The 26354-nt window shown below is 39.0% G+C and overlaps 1 protein-coding gene across 3 annotated transcripts in view; it reads right to left on the minus strand.

Moving 5' to 3' along the window:
* TMEM26 (transmembrane protein 26) overlaps positions 1 to 24622 on the minus strand; it is a 40159-nt gene extending 15537 nt beyond the window's left edge. Inside the window, exons 1-5 of one of the 3 annotated variants that reach the window (XM_014538739.1) lie at positions 23902 to 23942; positions 20811 to 20903; positions 6758 to 6836; positions 1959 to 2072; positions 65 to 285 (exon numbers count right to left, since the gene is read on the minus strand). In XM_014538739.1, the coding sequence (XP_014394225.1) occupies positions 65 to 285; positions 1959 to 2072; positions 6758 to 6836; positions 20811 to 20815 (419 nt within the window). In that variant the 5' untranslated portion in view covers positions 20816 to 20903; positions 23902 to 23942. Of the gene's footprint in view, positions 1 to 64; positions 286 to 1958; positions 2073 to 6757; positions 6837 to 20810; positions 20904 to 23901 lie in introns of all 3 variants that reach the window. The other 2 variants (XM_005865123.2, XM_005865122.2) reach the window with 2 other exon arrangements.
* Positions 24623 to 26354: the final 1732 nt, after the last annotated feature.

A 26354-nucleotide genomic window follows, 5' to 3' on the forward strand; every position in this document is an offset into this window, starting at 1 on the left:
ACAGTTGTGTGGGCTTTGACCTTGAAAAGAAGTTCTTTTCCTTGCAGGGCCTTTCACTGCTTACCTCACAGTATTTTCTGCCAAGGTCTCACTTGTGAATTCCAGTATGTCAGCAGCTGTCCCCACAAACAAAAGGAGAAGTTCAGAGAGTTGGTCCCGAGTGATTGTGCCTCCAATAGGTAGAAGCCATCTTCCAATGATTAGCATTAGCAGGAATGTCTGATGGAGTCCCAAAGTCCAGTCTTTCTCACATACTGTAGATAAATTATTTACAAACACTTTGGCCTGTTTAACAGAAATGCCATACAGACAAAAGGATTAAGAGTTGCCACCTCGAGAGAGATACTTTCTTCACCATGGCTTTCAATCAAGAATTAGCTTCTGTGGAAGGTTACTTTCCGAGGATGATTATTCACTTACTAAAGAAAGTAAAACTCCTTTAACTGAACACTCTGAAAAATTTTAAAAAGCTAATGTGGTCCTTGAAATGAGAAGCTTTATAACTAGAAGTAATTGAAACCTTACACTTGCTAGTGGGATTCTTTTGAATGATACTTAAAGGGCCAATTTTATGATGTTTTAAAGATCATTTTTTATTTTATTATTCTCTGTAACTAAGTATAACACATATCAAATTTTTAAAATTCCCATGTTAAAATTAAAAAATTCCCTATATTTTCCTTTCAGCAATTTTTAAGTCTGAATTTACAAATCTGGGAATATCTTAGCATGGTACAAATCTTCTCTCTTGTTTTTATTGTTTTAAAGCGCTATTATATCAAATGAGAAAATATATAATAATGTTTAATCATTACCTAAGTGTAAATAAAGTTTTTTTCTGAATATTTGATATGTTATTCAAAAGTTCAGAAGCTAACAATCACATTATAGTCTACCTTTATTCTCGGACTCTAAGAAAAATTTACATTCCATTTATGTATTCTGGATAATATTTCTTGCCCACTTCTTAAAAAGTTTTGAAAGTATATCATTGACCCTAAAAGTTATGATCTTTTAAAGACTACAAAGCGTAGGTCTCAAGTGGATTGGATAGTGATTCCAATGATTTATGCAGTATTTTAACTATGTTTGTGCAAATCTGTTTATCCCTTTAGATGACTTGCTGATGTCAAGTGCAAGGGTAGAGGGAAAATAAAAGACAAGTCAGAATGCTAACCTGATCAAAGCCATGCATGAAGATCAATAATCTTTCATTTGCACACTTCTTTATATTTCTTCTATGAGACTTCACATACATCTTATTTATTTCTTACAGGGAGCATACTAGCATGGAATATATTAATATTTTCAATTACCAGATAAAAAAACCCCTGAGATACAGAGACTTAAGTAGTTTGTTCAAAATGATATTGGTAAGTTGTGACTGGAGTTTAATTAGATCCCAAGGCTAGTTCTATTAAACCTCACAGAATCAATAGCCTATCTTATTGTTGAAATGTGGTTCAATGGTAGGGGCTTTGGCCTTGCTCTCTCCCATATATTATTTTCTAATAGGGCCATGGTTAGTTTTCAAAATATCAGGCATGTGAATAACAAAGAAGTGATTCAATTTTGGCTGGAAACCTTTCTTATTTTATTAATATGAACACCTAAAACAGTGTAGGGCAGATCCCAATCTTATATTATACATTAACAAATATATGTATCTCACTTTATACATATATTGTCTGACCTAAGAATTAAAGGTTTGTTAATACTGCAAGTTAAACATATCTATTGATATATATGTGTGTGTGTAAATATACATATATATATATGCCTATTATGCATGTTAACTATGTTTAATTAAACCAAAAATACAATTCTTTTGCAAATTCCTGAGTCAAACAAACAATGAGCAAATTTCCTTAGAACGAGCTGAAAGGTGTGGAGCACACTATCCTTGCCAGGTGAGAAGCTTTGCTGCATCCTTTAATATACTGCGGGGAAGCTCTTACCGTCTCAATGAGACTATCGCCTCCATGGGCTTGTTCACTTGTCATCAGAGTTTGATTGAAGTCTTCTTTGCTACTGGTATTCTGCGACATTCCTTCTGATTGGCTACCACAATACTAAGAATTTTGTAAAAAGGCAATATGTCAAAAACAAAACAAAACAAAAAACACCCACAATAAGTAAAATTGAAAATGGCTGCAATATATCTAAGGAATTCTGAGCAGATATGTGGAATTTAAACAGTATTCCCAAAACTCAGATTATATGCTTGAGTTAGAAAACCACTTTTTAATTGGTCAACTATATGTCTTATTCCACAAGTCTATGAGGATGTTGACTCTCTGAGTTCATTGTAGAGAACTGTAGAATTCATCGATTGATCAATGGGGTTCCATTTTGAACCCTGGAACAACTGTAAAATAAGCCAACAATCAATGGCAACATTAAAACATGCATGATCCTGGTCAAAGCATTCATTCTAAGAGTTTGTTTCTTGTCCCAAGAAGCCTCTTTACCTAAATACCATTTTGTTTAAGTAGATGATCCAATTATTTTTCCATCTTGCCTGTTAAGCACTGTAACAATTAAAAAAATTAACATTAGCCCACCAAAATATAGATTTAGTATCAGCTTAGAGGTCAATTTAAGTTTATAGAAATTTTGATAATAGACCTAAAATAGATTTCTTTTTCCTCCTTCTTTTTCTTTGATTTTGCATGTAAATTTCTGGAAGTGAGCTGTGCATGATTTTTATCCGGCCAGATGCTAGGAATCTGAGGTAGAGAAAGTAAGAGAGGAAAGAGGTGGCACTTAAAAAATGTAACTGTACCTATGATTATTTCACAAATGGGTAAAAAAATAATAATAATAAGGTTTAAGATTTCTTTAAACAGCTGCAGGGCTAACATACTTGTGAAACACACTTCACCACCACCACCACTCATCCATGATCACACATTTGGATTTTGAGAGAAACTATTTTTTTTAATATATTTTATTGATTTTTTACAGAGAGGAAGGAAGAGGGATAGAGAGTTAGAAACATAGATGAGAGAGAAACATCGATCAGCCGCCTCCTGCAAACCCACTACTAGGGATGTGCCCACAACCAAGGTACATGCCCTTGACCGGAATCGAACCTGGGACCCTTCAGTCCGCAGGTTGACGCTCTATCCACTGAGCCAAACTGGCTATGGCAAGAGAAACTATTTTTTAAATACTAAAGCTATAAGAAGTGTATTTTTCTTAATTATTTTGGATACTTCATCAATCATTCTCTTAAAAAGTAGAAAATAAAGTCTGTCAAGAGGCTATTTTTTTCCTACCCTCTATCAAAAGTACTAGTGTTATGGGTGAGATGACAAGAATAATTAAGAAAAATGGCCATGTGCCATATCTCTAAGAGTAAAATACAACTGTTTGCACACTTTTTTATATTGCGAAGGCTCTAAGAAAAGATAATAAAGATAAAAAATTAGATATTTGAACCAAGTAATAAATTCTAATTGCAGAGTAGTTTTGTGACTCTAGTTAAAAACCAAAAATTTGACCAAAAACCTTTGATTTTTTTTATATCTTTGTCACTAAAACTCCATAGACATCTTTTTATTTTAAAGAAGTTACCTGCACTGCAGTATAAGATAACTTAGTAGCAAACAGCTGTCATCCATATTTGATGTTATAACCAACCTGAGTCCCTCTCCACTCTCGTAATTCTACTTATAATACATTGATGAAACTTCCCTTTAAGTGGCAGCTGCATTAGGACTTGAAAGACCAACTGGTTTGACTCCTTAAACCTAACCTGACTTTATTGTTTTTATGGTAATACTAGTGTCCCAGTGCATGAAATTCATGCACATTAAAAGGGAATTAATTAGAAGAAATATTTTAATATTGCTATTTGCCCTTTCTCTATAATAGAAGTGTCAGAGATGAAAGAAAATTAGTAAAATGTATATGAAAATCTCCCTCCTGTCAGAGTCTGGGGCACACCAGAGTCAAGTCCCCGCTCACCCGCGCGCCTTGAAATCACGCGAGACCCAGACCCAGCCGGCCTCACCCCCATCAAGCCCCGCAGGGCCAGGGGCACAGCCTCAGGTCCCCTGTCAAGCCCCACCAGGCAGGGGGTTCAGCCTCAGGTCCACCATCAAGTCCCGCCAGTTGGGGGAGTTGCGGCCTCAGGTCCCCTGGCCCTGGCGCTGGGGTGGGGGGCGCAGCCTCAGGTCCCCTGGCCTGGCCTCAGGTCCCTCAGCCCCGACATGAGGGCGCGAGGGTGTGATGACCATTTGCATATTAGCTCTTTATTATATAGGATTGTTTACATCAGCACCATGTAGGTGAGTTCATGTAGGTGATCTGGGTGCCAACAAGCCACTTTTTTATGGTCTATGTCTTAAAAACTCTTATTAGCTTCAAAAATATTCCTTTGGGTCAAACCAAACTGACTCCGTCAAGACCAGCAAGTTTCCATTGCTTTAACTGTACCACTTCATAAGTAAACCTAAGAGGTAAGGCCATAATTGTTGTCATAACCATTTTGTTTCCATTCATGCAGACCTTGCCAGATTCAGAAATAAAAGTACATAATTGATCATTGAAGAGGAATGTCTGCCTGAAGTAGGTCAGAATGTTTTCCTAATGCCAAGTCATAGGTTAGAACATTTAGGATTCAAAGTAAATGGAAAAAGTGAAAGGAAATTAAATTACTCTTTCCCATCAAGAAGAATTTAGATGATTTTGATGGTAAGTCCTCTAAAACATGGAACACATAACTGAGAAAGGCAGTGTGGTTAACCAAGTCGGGGTCAAGCCATGGGTTCTAAGCCCCAGAAAGTTGTTGATTAGCTGTATGGCCTTGAGAAAAGTACTTAATCTTTTTGAGTCTTGGGGTCCTCTTCTATAAAACAGAAGTGTATATACCGTGCTGAACTCATGTAGTTGCTGGATTTATAAATGAGAAAACATGCCTCAAAATACTTTGACATAAACAGGAAAAGTGATTATTATTAAACCCAAAATTTCTTAAATGAATGGACAAAGAGAATTCCTTTATTCTGCCATTTCTTATCTCTTTAAATGCAATTCCAATACCTTTTTGTCTCTTTTTCTCTCACTTTTTTTTCTACCAGGTATTTCCATCTCTGCCCACCCTGCCCAATCTAGTCTTTGGGCATTCACTTTAATTCTTCATCTCAAAATAAGTCAATTGCATTACTACTAAAGGTCCAATTTCTTTTGTAGTATAAAAATGAGAGAAGTACTGCCTGTGGCTCAAAAAATCTTTTTTTATTAAAAAGAGAGCTTTTGGTTGCAGGCTATTTGTTGTAATGGGATTTGACCTGTATATCAATTAACTGTGCCATACACTTATATTATAAAAGCATTTGGGGAAATGAATTGTTATTGTGGATGATAGCCATGTCATAGAATTGGATATGAAGGGAAAAATTGATTCAAATCGCCAACTTATTTCCATACCCCTGAAAGTAGTAAGCAGTAAGAAAATTGAAACAGTCCCCTAACTCCCTATGGTACAGTTTTTTAAAGTCATGATAACTTGAACCAACCAATCTACAGTTACATAAATACTTTTTCTACAGGAATAGAAATATCCTATCACTTTAATGTTTTTTTAAGCAGGAGATTTAAGGCAGATCAATGTTTTCCTTAATGCCTGTATTATTGGTACATGCTTGTGGAATTTTTCAAAAACAGTCCACAGAGCTAACTTCCCCTCTGTGTGCCTAAAATTTGGAGTATTTTCTTTCTAGGTTCCAATATATTAAACATATATAGGAGGCTTAACTTTGCTATAAAATGATGAATGGCAACAAATAAATCTGCGGAGGGGCAAATTCTCACAGATCTTACCAAACATATTTTATTAGTGAAGGTAATAAGATAATATTATATCATAACTATAGTTTATCTGTAAATCATAGTCTTGTAACCGCAACCCTAAAGATGTGAAGTCCAGGCTGGTGTCTGATGGACGTTACTAACGACCTCCCTGGTGATGTACAGGCTCATTAATAATAAGAAATGGCTGAATCCAGCCTAGAACCTGCTGCGTAAGATTGCCCAAGTAAGAAGCAACTCACTTAAAGCTCAGAACCTCTGTCTGTAGATAGACTAGGGTCTCTGATTGAAAGCCATTGTTTATTTTCTAGGTCAATGTGGTTCTAATACATATAGTCCACATTTCCTCATGGTGGGTCTCATGAGTCCTCGTCTTTAATGTTATTTTGGGGCTCTAGAGCAGATTTCCTATTTCCTTAAAATAGCTCATGGGGCCCTCAAAAGTGAATCTCGTGTAATCTGTCTGTATTTAAGATAATCTCAAATAGACCCTCCAAATTTGATTGCATTGATATAACACGGTACAGATGATGGGGTTTGTTTTTGTTCTTGTGGTTCCTAAAAATGTCATTTTGTAGGATGCCAGATTATGGATCCCTGCACATTCTTAGCCCCATATAGGAGCTCATTGACCCTGCAAGGGTTAAAAACAAATTTTTACACCCTCATGTAAACTCTAGCATATTGGGAGAGGGGGTGTCTTAGGAACAAATCCTAATACAAATTGTTAATTAATTATATAATCTTAAATCTTGAGTGTACTATTTTTATTGGTTTTGACAGATCACGAATTTGCTTCCGTTTGTTGATGACCTCTTTTTATTCAGTTCTTAATAAATCCAGTTCCTTAGAAAAGTACATTTCTGACACAAATCAGATTAGAATATGAAAGTAGTTTATTGCTGAATGTTCCACTTTTCTATTTTCCAAAAGGATGTACCTGGTTCCCATGTTGTACTTCAAGAATCCACAGTGATGGGACGATGTTAATCAGATACACAAATATGGCTGGTGAAAACCTGTGAAAGAGGGGGGGAAGATAGTTCAGCTTTTACAAAACAAAGAGGAAAAAAAGGAAAGAAAGAAAATAAATGCACATACCCTGACCACAGTGAGTCAAATCTTTTCATCTCAAGTGTTTACTTCGATGGGAAGAAAAAAACACTATGTGATTTCTGCCATATGGATTATAGAAAAACAGAGTAACTGTAAAAGGCACTAGCAGCTGTCATTCTCACTGAATTTCTAATCCAATTAATAGACGTTAATTTTAATATGGTTTAATGAGGCACTGCCAATTAATTTCAGGCACAAAACGGGATATTTTTATTTAATATGTTTTACAAAAAGCAAATACAGCATGAGTAAATCTTCTTGGATTTTTCAGCATTGCAATTTCAGTAGCATTGACTACATTTTTTAACATTAACCTGGAATTCTGAGAGCTCAAATAATAACATTCGGTTAGAACACAAAAATCAGATGATAATGAATAGAAATGAGCAAAATCAACTGGCTTTATCTGTATCTGCTAAAAATAAAAATACACATGGCAACAGAGGAAGGGTTTTGTATCTTTTTTAAAGACTATTTATATTCATTACTAGTATTTTCTGGCTCAAAATTCAGAGGGCTACCCAAAGAGTAGGTTTTGAAGTTATACACAGGTTCAAATGCCAATTTTGACCTCTCAGTTTGCATCCTAATCCACAAAATGAGGACAGTCAGTGTATTAGTCAGCGTGGCCTGCATAACACAATACATAGGCTGGGTGACATGAACAACAGAAATTCACTTCCTCCCAGTTTTTCATATTTGAAATCCAAGATCAGGGTTCCAGTATGGTTGAGGTTTGGTGAGGGATCTCTTCCTAGTTTGTGGATAGCCACCAAATTGCATTTTATTTTAGATTGGACTCTTATAGACCATCTCAAAGTCAAAATTGTAAGTAAATGTAATTTTATTAAAATACTTGAAGTACACACATGTACTGGTTTTAAATGACCTGAAAAATAGAAATGTTAATTGCTCAACAAGTAGAATTATCTGAGATGTATTGCTACTAAAACTGTACTATTATAATCCAGGAGAGAAAAGTGAACAAATCTAAATGGAAAAGAACATTTAGAATGGACTTTTTAAAGGCTTTCAACCCTTTCACTAATATCTTTCAACTTATGGGGAGAGGAAGAGAGGAGGGATAAGAGAAAGAGAGCTCTTTAAAAATAGTCAATATTTAATATAGAAACTTTTCCACCTTTGATTTTTTCGCAAAATCCAATTTTGAAACAAAAGGTTATTGGTCACCTTATTAAAATCTGACTTGGGAGATGGCTGGGCTGCAGAGAGATATCAAAAGCCTCTATTTTGAACATGCTCTTAAAAAGGAAAGAAACAATTAATTTTGTGACCTTCCATATCAAAGGAAACATCAGGAGAGACTATTTCCTTTGTGAGATTGGGGCAGGAAATAAATTCTAGTCAGAGGACAGTTGCAATATGTAAATGTTTGTTTGGATACCTATAATGTTAGCTAGACTGCAATTTTGTTGACCCTCTTGAGACTGATTTTGGGATTAACTCCCTGACAATACTGTTACAATAATAATCTAGGGAAACCATAGATTGAAAATATAACAGCTCTTGAAAGAGGTTAAAAATAAAACAAACAATTACCTATAACATTTTCTTTTATTTTCATTCCCTTTTTAAATATTTTTCATTGATTTCAGAGAGGAAGGGAGAGGGAGAGAGAGATAGAAATATCAATGATGAGAGAGAATCATTGATCAGCTGCCTCCTACATGCCCTCTACTGGGGATTGAGTCAGTAACCCTAGCATGTGCCATTGACTGGAATCGAACCTGTGGCCCTTCAATGGAACCTGTGACCCTTCAGTTCACAGGCCAACTCTCTATCTGCTGAGCCAAACCAGCTAGGGCCCTATAACATTTCTATGTATAACATTTATTTCTAAAATTGTAAAAAGTACTATCCTGTTTCGACTTATTTCCTCTAACTTGGACTCTAGTTATGTTAAAAAACAAAACAAACAAAACCAAAAAAAAAAAAAACAACCCACAAAAGTCAAGATCCAAACTTTTCTGTGTTTCCTACTACAGAAAATCTAAATTCCATAATCTGATAGTCTAAGCTTCCATTATTTAGCTTTATCTCCACTTCCCCTTCCGCTTCCCTTACCACATCCTATCAAGCTGAGCTACTTGAAACCCACTGTGAGGATCCAACCTGCTATGTACAAACAAAGCAAAATGTTTTGGAAAGTTGCCCTCACTTCAGTCCCTCTTCATTAGACTTATTTGACATAAGTGAAAAGGGGGTAAAGAAGGAATCACCTTGAGGTCTCAAAAATTAATCATATTCAAATCATGAGTGTCAGAATCCATGGTCTTTCTCACCATATTTCCCACCCTCTTAACCCAATATGTAGTACCACGAACTGATCAATAGCAAATCAGAATCAGGAGTTTCCTTCTCTCCTTCCTCTCTGTCTAACTCCCAGTAGCAGGCTGTAGCAGTTATACAATTCAAATTCTTTAAAAAAAATATGGAGAAAATAAAAGTCTCTATTACCTAGAGAAGTATTAAAATACTAGTGGCCCAGTGCACAAAATTTGTGCATGGGGCGGGGGGTGGTCCCTTAGCCCGGCCTGCACCCTCTCCAATCTGGGACCCCTCCGGGGATGTCTGACTGCCTGTGGGATCGGTTCTAAACCGGCAGTTGGACATCCCTCTCGCAATCCGGGACCGCTGGCTCCTAACTGCTCTCCTGCATGCCTGCCTGATTGCCCCCAACTGCCCCCCTCCTGGCCTGGCTGCCCCACACAGCCTACTGTTTGGTCATTACTGTTACTGTGACAACATCCTGGACAATTTTCATATTCCTCTATTATTAGTATAGATTCATGAAGTTAGAAAAAATGCCAAGATGACATATAAGCAAGTGTGAGGAGGGCACTCAGAAGATATCATGAAAGTGTCTTTCCTTAACAGCATACCTTATTAATAACTAGAGGCCTGGTGCACGAAATTTGTGTACTGGGTGTGGGGGGTGGGTTCCCCTCAGCCCAGCCTGCACTCCAATCCGGTTTCCCTTGGGGAATGTCCAACTGCCAGTTACAATCCTGGACTGCTGGCTCCTAATCGCGCACCTGCCTGCCGGCCTGATCATCCCTCACTGCCTCTGGTGCTTTCCTGGCCCCTGATGTATTTGGAAAGAAAATAGCTCTGAGTTTGGAGAAATTAAATGAGAATCATGACTCTAATTCAACTGCCTCCTGTACTTCCAGCCAGATAACAGGAAAAACATACCGGGGCTAGTGCCTCCTATGGCTGAGCTCCGGAGTGAGGGCCTGCGGCCCAGCACTGGGCGGGTGATGGCGACTGGAGGCACCTTGGGTCCGTCTTGCTGTCAGCCCAGTGACCAGGGCCCTCTGCTCCCAGCCCCTCCTGAGCCCTGGTGTCTCCTAACGGGGTCCCGAGGCTGCGCCCCTGATCCTCCTGCCCTCTCCTCTCTGGGGACCGGGGTGCGGCGGCGTGGGGTGCAGGCATCCCATTTTCATTAAAATGTTTAACCTGTGCCAGCTCCACTGGTGTCCACAGGCGGCCCAGGGAAAGACAGTGATCCCGGAGGCACTTGCTGCCCCCACCAGAGCTCAGCCATGATGGTCTGGGGTGAGAGAGCCCCGCCAGGCATCGTAGCTGTGACTTGGACCCGCTTCCTTAACCAGGGACCTGGCGCTGGGTGGGCGGCAGCGGTGCTTCCTCCCCAGCCTGCGCTGGAGCGGGTGCCTGCAGTTTCAGAACGAAGCTCCGAGGGCCTTCCCAGGTGGCAGTGGCCCTGAGCCCGCTGGCTCTCCCTCGATCCCACCAAGGCTTGCTTCTCTCACTTGTTTCTCACACTTGCTTCTCACACTTGTTGAAAGACCTTCTCGGTCCACTTGCCATAGTAATCAGTTTGGGCTGAAAGGACTGGGGGACTTCAGCCACCCCCCACCCCACCCCACCCTTCCCGCGGGGCTGAAAGGACTGGGTGACTTCGGTGGGGCTGAGGGGACTGGGTGCTGCCATCTTTGTGACCATGTGACAGTCAATTTGCATATTCTGTCTTATTTTGACTATGAAGAATACATTTCAGCCATCTATGTTTCGTTTGACCATGGGTCCCCCTAAGAATAAAGTACTCTGTGCTCCTTCACTTGGTTAATCTACAAGAGAGGTTCTAAAATGGCTTTATAGCAAATGTCCCTCCAAATTATAATTTTCTGTTTTGGAATACTCTCCCTTTATGTCTCTACCCTTCAACATCATACCTGTATTTCAAGGGCATACCAGGAATTAATCTTAACTTGTATTTCTCCTGGGACCCAACACATTCTCACTGTTTTATAGTTATTTATATATGAGACTTAGATTTCCTAAATTCCTTAAAGGTGGATCCTGAATATTTTATCTTTATGTCCCTCCCCACTTCCCTTTCCTTCATCTTATCCTCTCCTCAGTGGTATCAGGTGCCTTACTAAGTCTTTAATTAATGCTTGTTAAACAAATGCTTATTTGCTTAAAAATTCATGAATTTACAAATAAGGAAGGACTGAACAAATGCAGTGAATGGAGGCTACTAGCATCTACCAGGACCTTTTATTCCCATTTCAGGAGGTCCAGTGCCAAGTGTGCTTCTTTCGTTGTGCCCCTTGAGGAATTGTCACAGTGCAGTAGAAACTTCACAAAATTAAGAGACCCAAATTTGAACCTTGCATCTTCCATTCATTTATCGTTGGAAAATCGCTAACTTCCCTGAGACTCAATACCCTTGTCTATAAATAGGGAAAATAATATCCACCCCATAGGGTAGTTGTAAGGATTAAATGAGACAGTATGACTTATGTGCCTGATATTGTATTGATACGGAGTTTTTGGACTGGATTGCACCGTGTTCCCCTGGGCAAGATGGTGTCCTGGGCTCTTATCCTGTGGAGGCGAAGAATGAAACTATGGACAAAAGGTGGTATAGCAAATGTGACATTTACTGAAGAACAAGTACAGACTCCCACGTGGGTAAGGGGAAAGAATCTCACAGCACAGACTCCCTTGTGGGGAGGGGAAAAGAGTCCCACTGAGTTCCCTTTTCCCGGTTTATAAAGGCTGCAGTTTTTGTGCCTCGATATCCCCTCTGATTGGCGATCACTCCCCTTTGATTTGGTCACTGTAGCAACTCCTGAGCTCAAAGGTCAAACCTCATATGGGACACATAAGGCCCTCCTTTATTTTGTAAATATAGGCCTTTTGCTACTCCCAGTTCCCTTATGGAAATATAACTGCTGCCTCTCCCAACTCCCTTGTCTTATGGAAATGTACCCTTTTGCAGCTCTGTAGCCCTGTGCTTTTTCCATGGACCCCCTTAATTTTAAAAATTCCCTAACCCTGCCCATTTCACCCCTAAAAATTCCTATTTCAGTATGCGCTCAACACACATGAGTTGCTGCCTTATACAGGCTCAGTTCTGCAAATACATGCCTGGCTGAAAGAGGACAGAGAGGATATCCATTTAGAAGTCTCTCTTAAAATAACATAACCAGTCCTATTTTTAAACTACGATTCTCAAAACTAAGCCTATTTAAGACTCCTTGAACTAAGGGAAGTTGTGCTGCGGCAGACAACATTATGCCTAACTTCACATTCACTGGACAGGTCGTGGTTTGCAAGGGCCATTTGCCCACCATGACCTATAAAATGCCACACCATCAGGGCTACGTACCTCTTGGGCGCTGTTGCTTACAATTCTTCCTCACCGTGCTACTCTAACAGTGTTTTTCTTTCAGTTCTGGATAAAAACTAAGTGCCTTCCTAACTCAGGCCATCACTTATAGATATTCCTCTCTCTTGAAATACTTCTCCTCCTCACCTTTCACCTGATTATTTCTTTCTCATAGTTCATGTCAGCTCTATGGGACTCTACAGAAAAAAATTTCCTCTCTGCTGCATCTAAATTAGATCTCCTTGTTATGCTTGTCCCGTCACACTCTTCACTTTTACCCCATATATTTTCAAAATTTATAATTATATATTCATGTGTGTGCGGGCGCATGGCCGTCTCCCAGCAATTCTAAGTAATACAAGAACTGCGTCTGTCTGCTGACCATCATATCCTCATCTCCTTCCACAGTGTGTGGCACGTGGTGGTGGGCTCCCCACAAATATGTAGTAACTGGATAAGGCCATGGCTGATTAAAGTTCCTATTTTCTTGCCTCTCTGTTGCTGGTTTGACTAGAAGCCTCCTCTTGAAATATCATCATAAATTGATTTTATCAGAAGTGTTACTGAAGGAAACTAATGATTCTGTTCTTGTGTGAATTTAATATTGTCCTGCTACTATGAAAAATTTCATATTTCAAAGTTACATTTTAGCCGTTACTTATTATATTGAAGGTTTGCCATATTGTTGATCGTGCACTGTCAGTGCAATTTATTTTTGGAACTAAAGAGAAATATGCATTCTAAAAATTAAAAACTAGGCCCAGCCCTGACGGGTTTGGCTCAGTGGATAGAGCGTCAGCCTGCAGACTGAAAGGTCCCAGGTTCGATACCGGTCAAGGGCATGTACCTTGGTTGCAGTCACATCCCCAGTAGGAGGTGTGCAGGAGGCAACTGATCGATGTTCTCTCTCATCGATGTTTCTAACTCTCTATCCCTCTTTCTTCCTCTCTGTAAAAAAATCAATAAAATATATTAAAAAAAACTAGGCCCAATCCTACCTTGTTCTGTGTAACTAATGAAACCAGATGCCCTTTCTCAGAATCATTTTACTCAGTCTTCATGTCTTAATGGCATCCGAAGTAAGTGCCAAGCATTTTGTATGAAGACTAATACCATAGGTGAATCTAACTAACTCAAAAATAACTTAAATTAGGTTTCTGGATACTGTTTTATGAAAATAAGACATACTATTCATACACTAACAAAAACTGATAAATGTATGAGTAAATGAATAAAACACATCCAAGTGGAAAATATTTACAGAATTGAGAATACTCTATTGCTAATAAGCTATCTTGCCCTTAGAAACTCAGATTTATTACAATACCAATTACCACTATCTTATCAGAATACAGGAGATACCCAACATTAATACTTTAATGCCCAATTACTTTGCCTTTGCTCAGACATTTTTTTCTCAATTAAAACCTTCCTAAATATATTTTTTTTTCTCTCCACAGACATTTTTGTTTGTTTGCTTGTTTCTTATTTCACAGCCCTTAGCCAGCATACCAATTCTCTCTAAAGTACCCAGCAGGAGCACCATCTTAAAGGATTTTTTCTCTATTTATTTATGGACCAATTTACTAATAAAATATATTTATAGGTCTTGCTACATGCTAGATACTGCTCTGAGCTCTTAAAGAGCTATATTCATTGTATTTCTTTTCAGTTCATTTCACCCAAAAATAAAATATTATTTATCACACAAAGTTGTCATTTCAGCAAATTATAATGTTTTTCACAAAATGATTATGTCATGACATTTAGCAATTTAGCCCTGCAATGAATTATATTTACTTCAACTCACCATTAGTCTAGAATTAGGATTCCATTTTCATCCTTCTAAATATGACAATTATTGTTGTTTTCTTATTGAAAAGTAACATGTATTCATTTTAGAAGCATATAACAATATAAAAAAGCAAATAGGAGAAAAATTAACCATAATATCACTGACTAGCCTGTTCAGCTTTGTTCTCTGCAAACAATGAGGATTCTAGTCTTCCAATCATATGCATAAACCTGAAAATAGATAAGATTTAAGTGAAGCAAAAATAATGTTCCAAAATTATTTCTGTGCAAATTGAGATTTCAACTTCTCAGTATTTCCTACTCTACAAATAGGAGTGGACTTGTAAGAATACTAGACCTACGTTTCAAAATCTCACATTAAACTGCCTTGAGTGTCCTCAATAAAATTTCTGGAGCACTTTATAATAATAGGCCTACTTTCATGGAAATAAAAAAAGTAGGTCAAGATACCCTTTTGTGGGCCCCTAAACCCTGTTTAACAATTTAAAAATTATCTGTCCTCCGTACATGTACTGTAGAGTGCTTTCTCTAAGGGGGCCTTAACACCCACCCGCTCCACCTGGGCTGCTCAGTTAGGCCTTTCTGTTAATGCAGGGGCAAAAAGTGGCCAAGACGACAGCCTCAACATATGACCTACTTCTCTCATTCCCTCAAAACTCACCCCATGCTCTTGCAGAACACACAACCCTTGCATACTTGCAAAGTCACAAATCTGATTCCAACCACCACCCACTTGTCTTCCTAATTAGAGCCCCCTCACAACCACCTCTCTCCCAGAGCCCTCTGTCTGTATCTGGCACTAAAAAGGGAGGGAGGCCAGAATTAAATGGCCATAAGCTCATGAAAACTACACCCAAATAAAGAATTAAATATGGAGTATGTATGTTTTAACAGGTGCTGACATCAGATGATAGAGTTGTATTGATGTTGTGCTCTCATATCAGTGTTTTTCTCCCTCTCCCTTCCGCTATCTCTAAAAACCAATAAAAGCAGATCTTTTTTTAAAAAAAGGAACAGAAGAGACAAGGAGGAATTTTAAATGGGTTGGGAATGCTCATTGCAATGAAATCATTTTTTATACTTCCAACACTCTTTTGAAATGCCTACATTTCTGTTTTGTTAAGGGAAAACTACTTCTGAAGGTGAGTATTAATAATAATTGTCATTGTTGTTGCCCATTTTAAAAATAAAATCATAATCCCAAATTATGCTATAAACCAGTAGCAGCAGTACTATAGACTTCACTTAACCTAAAATGCCCCAAGAGGATATCTAAAACAAGAACAAGCGTTATTAAAATTGAAGTTGCCCACATTCAAACCTCAGCAGTATGCTTCACTATGAGCAAACTAGTTATAGGAACAAAATATGCATCAGTTTTAGGATGCATGTACTATTTTTCTCATAAAATTTCTGAGGCAAAGCAAATCATGACATCTTCCTAAATGAATTGGTTCCAACTGAAACCCTAAGTACTGCCATCATCATAGTCCCTCAACCGGAAAAGCCCTTCTTTCTTCTCTCCACTCTGGTAAAACCACCAGCTACTTCAAAGCCAGTGAATAAATCACAAGAAATTTTCTCTGTCTAACAAGTTCTACCATACTGAGTGTATCTTTATTCTGCAGTCTTTCTGCACTCCTGAACTTAATTTGTGGAAAAGTGTTTGGTTCTCAGAGTGTTGTTCTCATGTAACTGCATATATTGTCCTGTTCTCATACAACTGCATAGCACCTAGTACAATAAATTATTGTCTAACTAGAGGTCTGATTCATGAAATTTGTGCAAGGGTCTCGGCCCTCGCAGCCGTGGCTTCATCCGGAAGGTCGTCTGGAAGGTTGTTCGACTGTCCAGTCTAATTAGCATATTATGCTTTTAGTATTATAGATGAATGAGTGAACAGGAATTTTAATGGTCTTTGGAGGACAAAATGCATTGCTGGCATTATGTATGTAAAACTTTAATTTATTTTATTCTATAAAAGACAATGGTATTTATTTCTGTCCTATAAAAGAGATTGGCTTTCCACCTCAGGACCAAAATAAAGACAACCTAGAATTTTTCCCCTCTTCTGTTTCCTTTTACATTCTGTTTTGGTTTATAAAAAGATGTCTGCTCCTGCAAGAGTGTCTTTGAGCCATGTCCCTATGCAGTCTGAACTTTTCTACATTTTGTTTTAAAAGCAGAATTATTCCAGTGCTCATTAGCAGGTTACTGGGGATTAACCTACCTAACTTTGAAAAATAAAAATATATTGCAACCCTTTCTCTAGTATAGGGAATCCTTGTCCCTAAAAATATATGTAGTTGTACTATCCACAGGCAAAATCTAATTTGTTTATTAAAAGCAGAAGATAATAATTAGGCTGATGGAATTTGATCCTGGGGTGGGGAATCCTTCACTAAGCCTCAGCTTTCTCATTTGTCAGTAAGAGCAAGAATAGTTCCACCAGGGCTATTGTGGGGAATAAATGAGGTAATATGCGTGCAATGCCAATGCCTGATTCAATAAATATGAGTGCTCACCGGAAGCTAGGAATTATATTTGTGATTTATTATTACTAGTTGTGACCTTAGATAAACAATCTTACCTTGCTGTGTAACAATGTCCTCATCATAAAACAATGATAAAGATGTAAACTAACTCATAGGGTCATTGTGCGGATTACGTGAGAAAATGAATGTAGAGCAGGCTGGGAGCATTGTCAGTACTCAATAACTGATACCTGTTACCACCTCCATTATCACCATCAACTTCATCATCATTCTCATATCTGTTATTAACAGGCTGTCAGAAAATGGCACAGCCATTTTATTAAGAGGCTATTTCAGGTGGATCAAATAGGTGTGTGGGACAGGAGGCTCAATCAGGGAAATAAAAAAGAAACAAAGAAATACTGCAAAGTATGAGGAGGGCTGACAGCAACGCTGATGGTGGAGAGGATTTTTTTATTCCCGAAGAATTACTAACATTTACTCTAATAAACAAACAACATTAAGGCAGTTGCACCCCCAGCTACCTCTTTGAGGTCAGTCAGACAAACTGAAGATAAAATATAATGCCCCTTCTCCTAAACAACTATGAATAAGTAGGCTTATATTCAGAAAAAAAAGAAAATATGTCTCCACCTGGCATTTTATATTAACAATCTTGATGTCTTTTAGTATTATTTGAATATGAGTTTCAAAAAAGTGCATTTTTTGATACCAGTATATAAAAAACTATTTTAAACTGGTTTTAACAAATGGTTTATGCCCCCCAGGTTTAACTGTCATACCAGTACTTCCAGAGTACTGAGGGACATGCACAGGGGGAGAATAACCTTTGATGTAAAGATTAATTTTCCATTGTTAGTAAAGAAGTTAAACTATTCAGATTTGACCTGATGCTGTATGCATAATAATGCCACCACCAGGAGAAGGGGAAGTGCATGAAATTTAGCAGTGGTTCATGGGAGCTGCCCACACTTTGTTTTTCTCCCAGTCTGGTAAAAGAAGCTACAGAATATTATAAGTTTAATTTTCAGTTCAAAATGTCTCAGTTGAACATACTAAGCAAGGACATTATTCAAAGGTTTAGTTTCTCAGGGGTCTCATTAAGCAGACTTAATTATTGTTTTGATCCCTCCCAAGTCCATTGTGAAATAGAAAAATATGACTTTTTCTTGGGAGTGAAGCATAGTATTCATTCAAGGTAGCATAAGACTCTTCTTTCTAAACCCATGACTCAGATCACTAAAAACAAAGTCATTTGCTGATAACATTCAACATATGCTTCCCAAAAGGATGCAAAGTTAAGACACCCTTTTGCATTGAGCTCAAGGCTCAGGAGGTAAAATGTGCATATACAACTTTGAATATTGCAACTCTGGAATCACATAGTAGGTGGCATGGATAAATCCAGTGCACAGTGGAAAGTGTTACTGGAATAAATGAAATACTAAGGAGATATTTCAGGAAGTATGGACAGCAAGTGTGAACAAGGAGAGAAATAGTCTATCTGCTGAGAGACTTTCCAGCGCCCAAGCTGGCCATCTGGCAATCACAGGGTCTTCTTCCCAATCTCTTCATTTCATCTTCCCTGATACCCAAAAAGGTCATCAGGAGAAGACTGCTTTTACTTCCCAACTTCCTCTCTGGCTTTTTTATAAACAATTTTGATCAGGAAGATACATGTGTCAAATACTATAGAATTACATCATATTGAGTTCCACACTACACAAAACTTGTTCAAGATCAGAATTCATATATTTTCCATCAAATCTAGGTTTTTTATTTCTGCTCTTGAACTGTCTAAATACAATTAAGTAATCAAAACAAATTTCATTGAGGGGTGTTTGTTGTTGTTGTTTTTTTGTTTGTTTTTTACAGAATTTGTTTGACTTGAAATCCATTTAGGATAGAATCTCTTCTTATTCCTAATTTATCTTTTTGTTTTTCAGTTGGGAGACACCTAGACATTTATAACACATGATGTTTCAAATGAGATGTGCTAAAGATATAAAATTTAGAAGAAAATTTCCCCTTGGAGGTAGGATACATGAGGAGAAGAGATAAGGAAAAGTAGAACAGGAAGTCAGTGTTTGTCTGTCTTCTGGAGGTATGTCAGAAATGTCCCAAGGCACAGCTAGCTCATCGCTCCCTCGAATTTTCATCTCCTTGGCTCATCCATGTCTAGCTCCCTCTCTGCTTTAACGGACTCAGCTCAAATGGCTTCCCAGAGAAGCCTCTCTGACCACCCAGTGGAACCTTCCCCCTGGTTCTCCTTCTCTCTATAAGCCGTGCCCCAAAGGCCTTCATAGTTTTAATAGTTCATTTATTTATTTGCTTACTGTTATTAATTCACTCACTTGTTTATTTACTTTGGTATTTCATGGCTCCCCTGATTAAAACGTGAGTTCTTTCAGGACAGGATTTTACCCGTGTTATTCACTTGTGTATTCTTGGCACTCAAACAATGTTTAACACATATTAGATGTTCCAGATATTTTTGTTGAATGAAGAATGATAAGGCTCTGTACTTGCTCCAGAGAAATCTGCTCAACTTTCCCTACACTCACCAACCTCAGGATATCCCTTATCTACACAGTCTTTGCACTCCTCTCTCTTACCTATTTTTCCTGCTACAGATCAAATACTGTGAAGCCTCCTTTGTCCGCCTTCCCCTCCCCACCACAGTAGTACCCATCATATCCTTTCTCCTCTAAATTGTTGGAGTCTTAATATCCCTCCTCTCCCAATTTCCAACTAAGTGATCGTAAGTAAAATGATTTTTAACAGCTCTGTGCCTTTGTTTTCTCATCTAAAAATGGGTGAGATAGAGGAACAAAATAATTGTAGCTTCTATCAGTATCAAATCGGATAATCTGTATAAAACCTTGAAAGAACCTCAACATTAATAAATGCTAAATAGTCATAATTATTCTTCTTCCCACACATTTGAGTGCTTAATCAAAATGATTCCTTTTATTTTAAAATTTTGAGTCTTTGTTTTCTATTTCCTCTGCTTGTGCATGCAGTGTCTAACATAGTATCATGCTTACTAATTAGACGGTTCAACTAATAGTTATCTGATTGCACTTAATAAAGGAAGAGGGGAGAGAGATAATGACAAGAGGTGCCCAAATAGGTGAAGTATTTTATTAACTCAATTATATTTACCTTGTGTTTTTGAAATTCCAATGAAGAAAGCTCAGTGCTTAAAATCATTGTTTTTTGCCAATAAATTCAACTTATATTTCTACTTATTCTCAAATGCTGTCTACTCTCAAGTGAACAGGCTTCAAACATGTCACAATCTTGGTTATCACTATTGGCTAGAAAGCAACTGAAATACTGTCTTCTGTTTGATTTTTGCCTAAATAGTAATTCACAGGTCCATTGGACTGTTGCCCAGACGATAGAAAAACAAAATAAAGCAAGGTGGTACTAATTTCTGTCTTACAGGAATATAAGTAAATGGGCAGGTGAAATTAATAAACACGAGGTGAAATGAAACAAATTCTGCTAGCATACATTTATTGCACTTAACAAGGGGTGTGTTGTTGGCTTACCCTCTCCTATAGAATTCCAACAAGTTAAATTTCTCCAACTGGCAAGTTATCAGTGTTGATGTAATGCTGCTTGTCCCTGGACAGCTGAGCTCAGCAGCTCTAGCTCCATTTTCCTTTCCAAAGAATAGCTAAAGAAACATTCTTTGGACCAGTGTAATATGTTTGCTACATTTCAAAAAATTTTCTTCACATTTTCCTCTATAGCTCTGTTTATTGTTCCATGATTTCTGTAGATTTGATTTATTTGGGGCTAGGTGCCAAATATAGTAAAAAGAGCAATGTTCAAACTAGCTCAGGGTAATCTAAAGGAAGTTTGTAGATTTGATGTTCTAGAAAGGAAATTTTCACCTCATGTGTTGTACAGAGTTTAGTCCACCATTCAGGCATTACTTGATTGACTGATTGATATTCTGTATGGGAAGGTTTCACTTACTTCTATTTCTACAAAAAAAAAAAAACAGACCTTATATACATAACTCTGTAACGTTATTTTCCTGACAACATATTATGGACATCCCTCCAGGTCAATAGTTAAATCTAGCTCATTGTTTTTAATATCAGCAAACTACTCTATATTTGGGTATGTTACAATTTTCAACCAGTCTACTGATGGATAATTGGGTTGCTTTTAGGTTAATTTTCCTCTAACAAGATGGAAATTATTATTTTTGTACATATATATTCACATATAGGTACTTTTGGTTCTACAGGGTAAATTGCAAAATATAAGACCAATAAATAAAAATATACATATCTATACTAATATAGATCTCTATATAGATCTATATTGACATTTTCCTATATAAATGAATAGGTACTGCCGTATATTTACTTTGTGTGTTTTTTTATTCCATCAGTCCTGGTTTTCTGATGAAAACTTTTCTTAACACTCAGAAAAAAACAAAAAGTTATGCCTTGCCTTACCTAGAAAACATCAGCCTAGGAATGAAATATGTCCCAAGTCAAACACATTTTAATTATTACTATATTACATCAGGGGTAATTTTCTGTATATTTTTTCATTCCATCTTCTGATTTCTTTTCTCAGATGACAGAATAGCCTGAGTGCTTTGCCCACAAAAATTACCATATTTGCAGATTCAATTATAACATCAGTAAAATAAGGCATTACAAATCACATTTCAATTTAGATAATTTACAAAGACTCCTTTGTCCCTGAAATTTTATAATAAGCCAAATCTATCAATTTTTTTTCTTATTTTTAAATATTAATCTAGATAATGAGCCAGCAAAATTTTTGTGAATTACATCATGAGCCTATTCTAAAATAAAGGTAAGGATTTTCTTTCTACTTTTTGGCTCTGAACCAATGGTTTATTGACCAGCCCCTCAAATAAAGATGTACAGACAGAAAAGGTGTCCAGTTAGCAAGGAATGCTTTTTAATAAGAAGAAAAAAAAGAGAAACCCTAGGATCTAGAAAAGACCATTCCTTTTTTAGTCATTAATCATCAACATGTTATTTCATTTAATTCATAACAATCTATGAGATAGTATTTATAGTTGAGAAAACTGAGGCTCAGAGAGGTCAAGTAACTTGCTCAATGCCCCACAGAAAGTAAGTAGGAAAGCCCAGATTTTACCCCATTATCTGTCTGAATATGTCCCCAGGCCCTTATTTGACATTGACACATTGACCGTTACCTATTATTTTTGCCTCAACTTTCTTCTCCTCTCTTGGTTGTAAGTTACATGTTAGTCTGAATAAGCCCTCAGTGATAATATAGACATGAAGGACCATTAGCTATAGTGTTTCTATACAGCTGGAGGGAAATTTTGATTTAATGTGAGCTAAGGACTCTGGTTTACTCTTGGAGAGGGAGGAGGTATATTTCAGAGCCCACTGAGCTAATCCCTCTTCTGAGGTTGACATTTCTTCCAGAAGCTCTAATGCTTGGTGGTAGAACATTTTTCACATCTCAGACTTCATCTTCCTATTATTGAAGATATTTTCTACCTTAGCATTTTAAAGTGACTCAGTAAAAACTAAATTAATTTCATATGACCTGGTAGGTGCACACTTTTCTCCCCTTTTGTTTCTTTAACACTGATACCATTGAGAAGCTAACACCATTTTTTCTTTGAGATATTCCAAAAGGCACACTGGAAAGTACCTTAACTACCCCCTGCTTATAAGCTGTTCATAGGGGATTGGGGGTGGGGCGAGGGAGAGGGGGCAACAACATTCCAATTCTTATTGTATTAAATTAAGATCCTACTCAAATACTTTTTTTCATTGGTAATTTTAGAAATTTTTCAACAGTGAAAAATTTAAGCAAGATTTACATCATTTTAAGAGACAACACATTCATCCCCTGCACTATCATGAAATACAGTCTTTTGTAGTTTGATAGGTAAAACTGTAGAGAGGTGTTTTTGTTTTGTTTTGTTCTGTTTTTAGTCCCTCAGTATGGTGGCTAACTATAATTGCATGCTGTGTGTAATTCTTGAACTGGCTAATACTATTTTTTTCTTTCTCATAGAATTGGGTAGTTATAAAACTACCCAATTGACATATATGAAAACACAGCCTCACTGTATTTAAAAATTAATATAGGAAGAGGCCAATCTTGGAAAAGTTTTGGGATGAAAATCTACTGGGAATGGAGGGAAGAAGGTGGAGGTTCTTTGTGAATGGCAAGGGAATCCTTTTCTCATTTCTTCTATTGTATTCAAGTCTTTGGGGGAGGAAATGAGCATCACGCTGAGCATGTAATTCTTGACACTGAGGTTAAGTCTGAACCACCCCCTGCTGGTCCCTCCACCAGCGTGGCTACCCATCTTGGACCAGATGAGCTGACCATTAGCCAAGCTCCGAAGCAACCAAACCCAGACACCTGAAGCTGGTGCCATGTCGGACCTCCAGGGCTGGAAGGAAGCTAAGCGGCTGAAAGCACAGACTGTTGTGCGGTCAGGGTCTTGTCGCTTTTCATCGCTGTCCCGAGCACACAAGCTCTTGCCAAAGTCCCTGATGGCCAGCGAAGGGCATTCCCATACTTGCATGTATGCAGAGTAACCCGCGCGCACAGACAGACACACACACACACACACACACACACCCCAATTCAGAAAGCAGGTCACATGACACCCCCTTGCCCCCCAAACTCCCCCATTTGGAGCACTTTCTGCAGAACAAGCAAACGATTCGTTTCTTTTTTCTCATTTTCCAAGTTGCCAAAGCTGGGACTGGGTGACGCCTGGCTGTGATTGGAGTCTTCCCAGTGATGCCCTGGGACCCTGAGGTGCCCAAGGAGCATCTCGCACTCCTTCCAAGCTCCCAGCGTGAACAAAGGGGGGGTCACAATCCCAGTGAAGAGTTGGTGGGCTTCGGAAGGAAGGCTCTCGGGCTGCCCGCGAGTACCATGGGGGACAGTGCCCGGAGACTCCGCGCCCTCCCATCCCCTCCGGGGTGCGCTCACCATTTGTAGCCTCTGCCGCGCTTGAACTTGAGGGTGAGCGCAGTCTCCAGAAAGAGCAAGAGGTTGAGCAGCGCCAGCAGCCAGTACCTCGGCTCCTTCTTCACCACGGCCACTCGCCAGACCCCAATGAGCGAGTGCAGAAAGAACAGCAGCCGGGTGACCAGGGCGTTGAGCAGGACCAGTCCCTCCATGCCGGCGCGCGCTCTGCCCTCGGCCCTCTCTGGTCCCGCAGACCCCGCCAGGAGCACCGGCCCCGCCCGTGAGCAGGAACGTGACAGCTCTGAGACCTGCTGCCACTGTGGTCCCTCCTCAGCCTCCCGCTCGCTTTCTACAAGAGAGAGCGACTCGCCCCTCCCCCAAACTTCCTGAGAACTCTTCAAAGAGGGGCGCCTCTAAGCCCAGCTTCTCTAGACTGCTGGACTTTCCCGGGAGTCTGGGGCTCGCAGCCCCGGCTCCTGGGCGTTATTCTCCAGCGCTGCCCACCCCGCTCCCATGCCCGGGAGCTAGTCTCCATCCCTGCCCTCTATCAACCCCGGCCTCCTTGGAGTCCCTAAGAACTTCCTTACTCCGAGGGAGAGGGATCCGAAGGAGGAGAGGTGGACAGGGTGCTGCATAGCCAGCAAGGGGGAGGAGGACGCATCTGGGTCATCTCCCCCTTGCTTTCCTCTGCAGAGCTTGAATTCACTCACACTTCTTACAGGAACAGGCTGTCGTGGTGACTCTCCGCTGGAACGGAGGAGAGCCAAAGAATCTGCTGCCCCAGCAGTTTTGGGAACACGGTTTCTGCCCAGAAGGGAGAACTACAACTTCCAGGGACTAGAGGAAATGAAACAACCCGGGCTTTCTGAGAGCTCCTTGAACCTCATCCATGGGTGACCGGTCACTTCTACTCTTTGGACACAGTGCTAGTAAAGAAATAGTCTTTATTGTGTCATCTGCCACTCTCATCGTCCACCCCCACCACTTTTTTCTGAAAGCATGTTGTAGAGGAAAAGAAGGCAGAGGGGCACTTGAGGAAGGAGATAGAAGACAGAGAGCCAGGAGTTAGAATAGAAGGAGAAATAAATGGAGCAGGGAATGAACTGCACCTTGAGGTCAATGACCAATAAATTAAACTCTGGTCTTTCCAGCATCCGGGGCAAAGAGGAAACTGAAGTCAGGGTTTCCCGAAATACCTTAATGACTTCTGGTTCCCTGTTTGGTCTCCTACCACCTGTACCACTATTTACTTAACGTTTTCCTTTAAACAAACTCAGATTTTTAATGAAGTAATTTTAAAAGGAAACTTTATACCACTTGTAAATGGAAAATCAATATGGTAGGCTATAGATGAGAGGTAATTACAAAAGTAAATAAAATGAAAGTAAGTCCCTGAAATCTCCCTGAGCATTAATCATTGCTCTCCAGGGCTCTGTGCTTCAGTGTCCCATTTTCTAGGGAGAGAACCACTCATATTACTACCAAGCCAGAATGCTTTTTTGACCACATTAGTAAAATTGAAAGAAAAATGCAAAGGAAATCCTTTCTTGGTTAGGTTTATTCAACTTAAAATCCTACCATACCTTTCTTAAAGTTAGGTTGAAAACTCTGAAGTAGATGATTAATATCTTCTTAGGTAAAATAAATAAATAACACAGCCGCTTAAAGAAGTTCATTTATTTCTGGTACTGTGAGTAGGGAGGGACTTTTCTTTTTCCTGTGGGTCTGCATTCTCTCATAGCTTACAGGAAACCCAGCAGTGATATCCTGGGGTTGCTTGTTATAGTACCCTTCAATGTAGGCTGATGACACAGTGGCCTATGACCACCCACTGTTCCCTGAAGTGCTAGAGCACAGTAGACCGCCAGTCCAGCAGAAGGCAGCATGGCATGGACATGGAAGCCATAGCACCCGGCCAACTTGCTGCCTTGGACTCCTGGCTCAGCCACTTATATTTTTGTAACCTGTTTCCCCATCTATAAATGGGGTACTAAGCCTATGGACTCATAGGGCCATTGTGGGGATCATATTAGTTAATCCATATAAATCACCTGGTAGGTAATAAGTGTTTAGTAAATGTTGGTGATTGTTGCCTGGACCAAGAAAGCTAGTCCAAGAAAGCTGCTCTTTGATGACCTGGGACAATAATAGGAGTGGAGCCGAGAAACGAGGCAGGCCTAAGGTCTGTCAAAACCCACCAGCTGAGCACCACCAGGAACACATCTGTTGCTGAGCAAATTGGGTTATTACTCTTTCAGAGAAGAGCACGCTCCATGGAGAACCATGGCGCATCTCAGAAAAAGGTGTGAGAAAGCTCAGCAAGGACTGATTAGAAAGGATTTGGGTTGGTGTTAGGTGATTTTGGGGAGGGCTTAACAAAGTGGGGCTGATTTCAGGAAGTGGGTTTAATTCTGTGATTTGGGGTCTTAATAAAACTTCTTAGGTAGAGGAATGTTTGTTCATGTTCGTCGTTT

Source organism: Myotis brandtii, unplaced genomic scaffold, assembly GCF_000412655.1.
Source record: "Myotis brandtii unplaced genomic scaffold, ASM41265v1 scaffold196, whole genome shotgun sequence".
NCBI lineage: Eukaryota > Metazoa > Chordata > Mammalia > Chiroptera > Vespertilionidae > Myotis > Myotis brandtii.